This window comes from Leptonychotes weddellii, chromosome 5 (genome assembly GCF_054177405.1).
Source record: "Leptonychotes weddellii isolate Sample4059 chromosome 5, ASM5417740v2, whole genome shotgun sequence".
Lineage (NCBI taxonomy): Eukaryota > Metazoa > Chordata > Mammalia > Carnivora > Phocidae > Leptonychotes > Leptonychotes weddellii.
In genome coordinates this window covers 75176274-75179548 of record NC_138373.1, presented here as the reverse complement: position 1 = coordinate 75179548, position 3275 = coordinate 75176274, and the positions used below count along the sequence as shown (strand labels likewise).

The 3275-nt window shown below is 41.1% G+C and overlaps 1 protein-coding gene across 1 annotated transcript; it reads left to right on the top strand.

Annotated features, from left to right (window-relative positions):
* Window positions 1-498: 498 nt before the first annotated feature.
* Window positions 499-1654, top strand: TAS2R7 (taste 2 receptor member 7). The gene is made up of 2 exons (XM_081819139.1): window positions 499-1257; window positions 1469-1654. The coding sequence occupies exons 1-2, from the start codon at window positions 499-501 to the stop codon at window positions 1652-1654; spliced, it is 945 nt and encodes a 314-aa protein (XP_081675265.1).
* The last annotated feature ends 1621 nt before the right edge of the window (window positions 1655-3275 follow it).

Genomic DNA, 3275 nt, shown 5'->3' with positions numbered 1-3275 from the left:
GCCTAAATTAACCATATGTGGAAAAATAAAGCCTGCTGATACGGGTTTTACATACAGGTGATACGTGCAGTGGCCAGGCCAGGGATTGCCAGCCACATTTGCTTCTCAAGACTAATTAGGATTTAATGATGATAGCCACAGTCCTCGTTTCTCACTCCAGTCTCTACCCTAAGACAGACTACAATAAGAGAGGCAAAGAAAATTATAGCAAAATCTAAGAAGTAGGTGTACCTATCAAACTATATCAGTTCAGCTAGAAACGAATTGGATATTTCTGTATTTTTTTTTTAAAGATTTCATTTATTCATTTGAGAGAGAATGAGACAGAGAGAGAGAGCACGAGATGGGGGAGGGTCAGAGGGAGAAGCAGGTTCCCCGCCGAGCAGGGAGCCCGATGCGGGACTCGATCCCGGGACTCCAGGATCATGACCTGAGCCGAAGGCAGTCGCTTAACCAACTGAGCCACCCAGGCGCCCCTGGATATTTCTGTATTTTAACATGCCGGATAAAGTGGAGACCACCTTAATGCTCATGGCAGCTGGAGAGTTTTCAATGGGGATTTTAGGAAATGCATTCATTGGATTGGTGAACTGCATGGGTTGGATCGAGAATAGGAAGATTGCCTCCGTTGATTTAATCCTCACAAGTCTGGCCATATCCAGAATTTGTCTATTATGTATAATACTATTAGATTGTTTTATATTGGTGCTGTATCCAGACGTGTATACTACCGGTAAACAAATGAGAATCATTGATTTTTTCTGGACACTAACCAACCATTTAAGTGTCTGGTTTGCCACCTGTCTCAGCATTTTCTATTTCCTCAAGATTGCGAATTTCTTCCATCCTCTTTTCCTCTGGATGAAGAGGAGAATTGACAGTGTGATTCCTAGGATCCTGCTGGGGTGCTTGGTCCTCTCTGTGTTTGTTAGCCTTTTTGTCACTGAGAATTTGAATGATGATTTCAGGTATTGTGTTAAGACAAAGAAGAAAACAAACTTAACTGTGAGATGCAGAGTAAATAAAGCTCAATATGCTTCTATCAAGATTTGTGTCAACCTGTTAACGCTATTCCCCTTTTCTGTGTCCCTGATCTCATTTCTCCTCTTGATCCTCTCCCTCTGGAGACATACCAGGCAGATGAAACTCAATGCCACAGGGTGCAGAGACTTCAGCATAGAAGCCCACGTGGGAGCCATGAAAGCTGTCATCTCCTTTCTCCTCCTTTTCATTGCCTACTGTTTGGCCTTTCTCGTAGCCACCTCTAGCTACTTTTTTTTTTTTTAAAGATTTTATTTATTTATTTGAGACAGAGAGAACGAGAGAGAGAGAGCACATGAGAGGGGGGAGGGTCAGAGGGAGAAGCAGGCTCCCTGCCGAGCAGGGAGCCCGATGTGGGATTCGATCCAGGGACTCCAGGATCATGACCTGAGCCGAAAGCAGTCGCTTAACCAATTGAGCCACCCAGGCGCCCACCACCTCTAGCTACTTTATGCCAGAGACTGAATTAGCTGTGATCACTGGTGAGTTGATAGCTTTAATCTATCCCTCAAGCCATTCATTTACCTTAATTCTGGGGAGCAATAAATTAAGACAGGCATCCCTAAGGGTGCTATGGAAAGTAAAGTATATCCTAAACAGGAGAAATTTCTAACACCATAAACAGATCTGAAGGCTAACTATCATTTACTAGGACAAAGCAAGACATGATGTTTCTTAGTTGTCCTCAGTTCTTGCATTAATGTTGGTTTCATATGGTTAATTACTCTTAAATGTACTTAGTATATCTATAATGTAATTTAGGAAATCTCATGTAGAGCTAATTTTGCCTCTTTCTCTCTGTCTCTCTCTTCTCTCTCTCTCCTTCCCTTCAGAGTTTTTTTTTTTTTAACATGTTTTGGAACATATAAAAGTTAATATCTTAATATTAACTGTCAGAAGAGAGAGTATTTCAAAGTTCTAAATCATTTCTCTAGATGCAAAATTATACGACTAGTTCAGAACAACTGTAATAGTATCTAGCTATTATTTGCATCCCTATGAAAAGCAGCTCACTCATCCCCACAATCCTAGTTAGATTTTTTTCTCAGATCATCCAACTAGACTCCATCTTTGGAAAAAGCTCAATATGGTGACAGTTCTTAATCAAATGTTATGCAATTCTGTGAATGTGGCAGAAATTAATGCTGATTATAATCACAGTTAAGATATATATTGTGATTAAAGTAAATATTGTCACAACAAGTTCAAAAATTATTTTAGGACTATAGATCAATGAAAGAAAGATACTCTGTAAGTGTGAGAGAAGGAGAGTTTATATAGAAAGTTTCTATAAGAGAAAGTTGGCTAAAAAAAGAACGATTGATTGCTTACTGAAGTACATTTTTCCACAAAAGACACGTGTAAGTTTGCTTTTAGCAGACTAGGAACCAGACACTGAATGTCAAGATATCCTTTTATTTATTTATTTATTTATTTATTTATTTTTAATTAACATATAATGTATTATTCATTTCAGGGGTACAGGTCTGTGATTCATCAGTCTTTTTTTTTTTTTTTAAAGATTTTATTTATTTATTTGAGAGAGAGAGAATGAGAGAGAGCACATGAGAGGGGGGAGGGTCAGAGGGAGAAGCAGGTTCCCCGCCGAGCAGGGAGCCCGATGCGGGACTCGATCCAGGGACTCCAGGATCATGACCTGAGCCAAAAGCAGTCGCTTAACCAACTGAGCCACCCAGGCGCCCTGTGATTCATCAGTCTTACACAGTTCACAGCACTCACCATAGTACATACCCTCCTCAATGTCCATCACCCGGCCACCCCATCCTTCCCACCCCCCTCCACTCCAGCAACCCTCAGTTTTTTTCCTGAGATTAAGAGTCTCTTATGGTTTGTCTCCCTCTCTGGCTTCGTCTTGTTTCATTTTTTCTTCCCTTCCCCTATGGTCTTCTGTCTTGTTTCTCAAAATCCTCATATCAGTGAGATCATATGATACTTATCTTTCTCTGATTGACTTATTTCGCTTAGCATAATACCCTCTAGTTCCATCCATGTCGTTGCAAATGGCAAGATTTCATTTTTTTTTTGATGGCTGCATAATTGAATGTCAAGATATCCTTATAAGGTGAGACCTTCAATAAAAAACTTATGTATTGAGAGGCGCCTGCGTGGCTCAGTCGTTAAGCGTCTGCCTTCAGCTCAGGTCATGATCCCAGGGTCCTGGGATCGCGCCCCGCGTCGGGCTCCCTGCTCGGCGGGGAGCCTGCTTCTCCCTC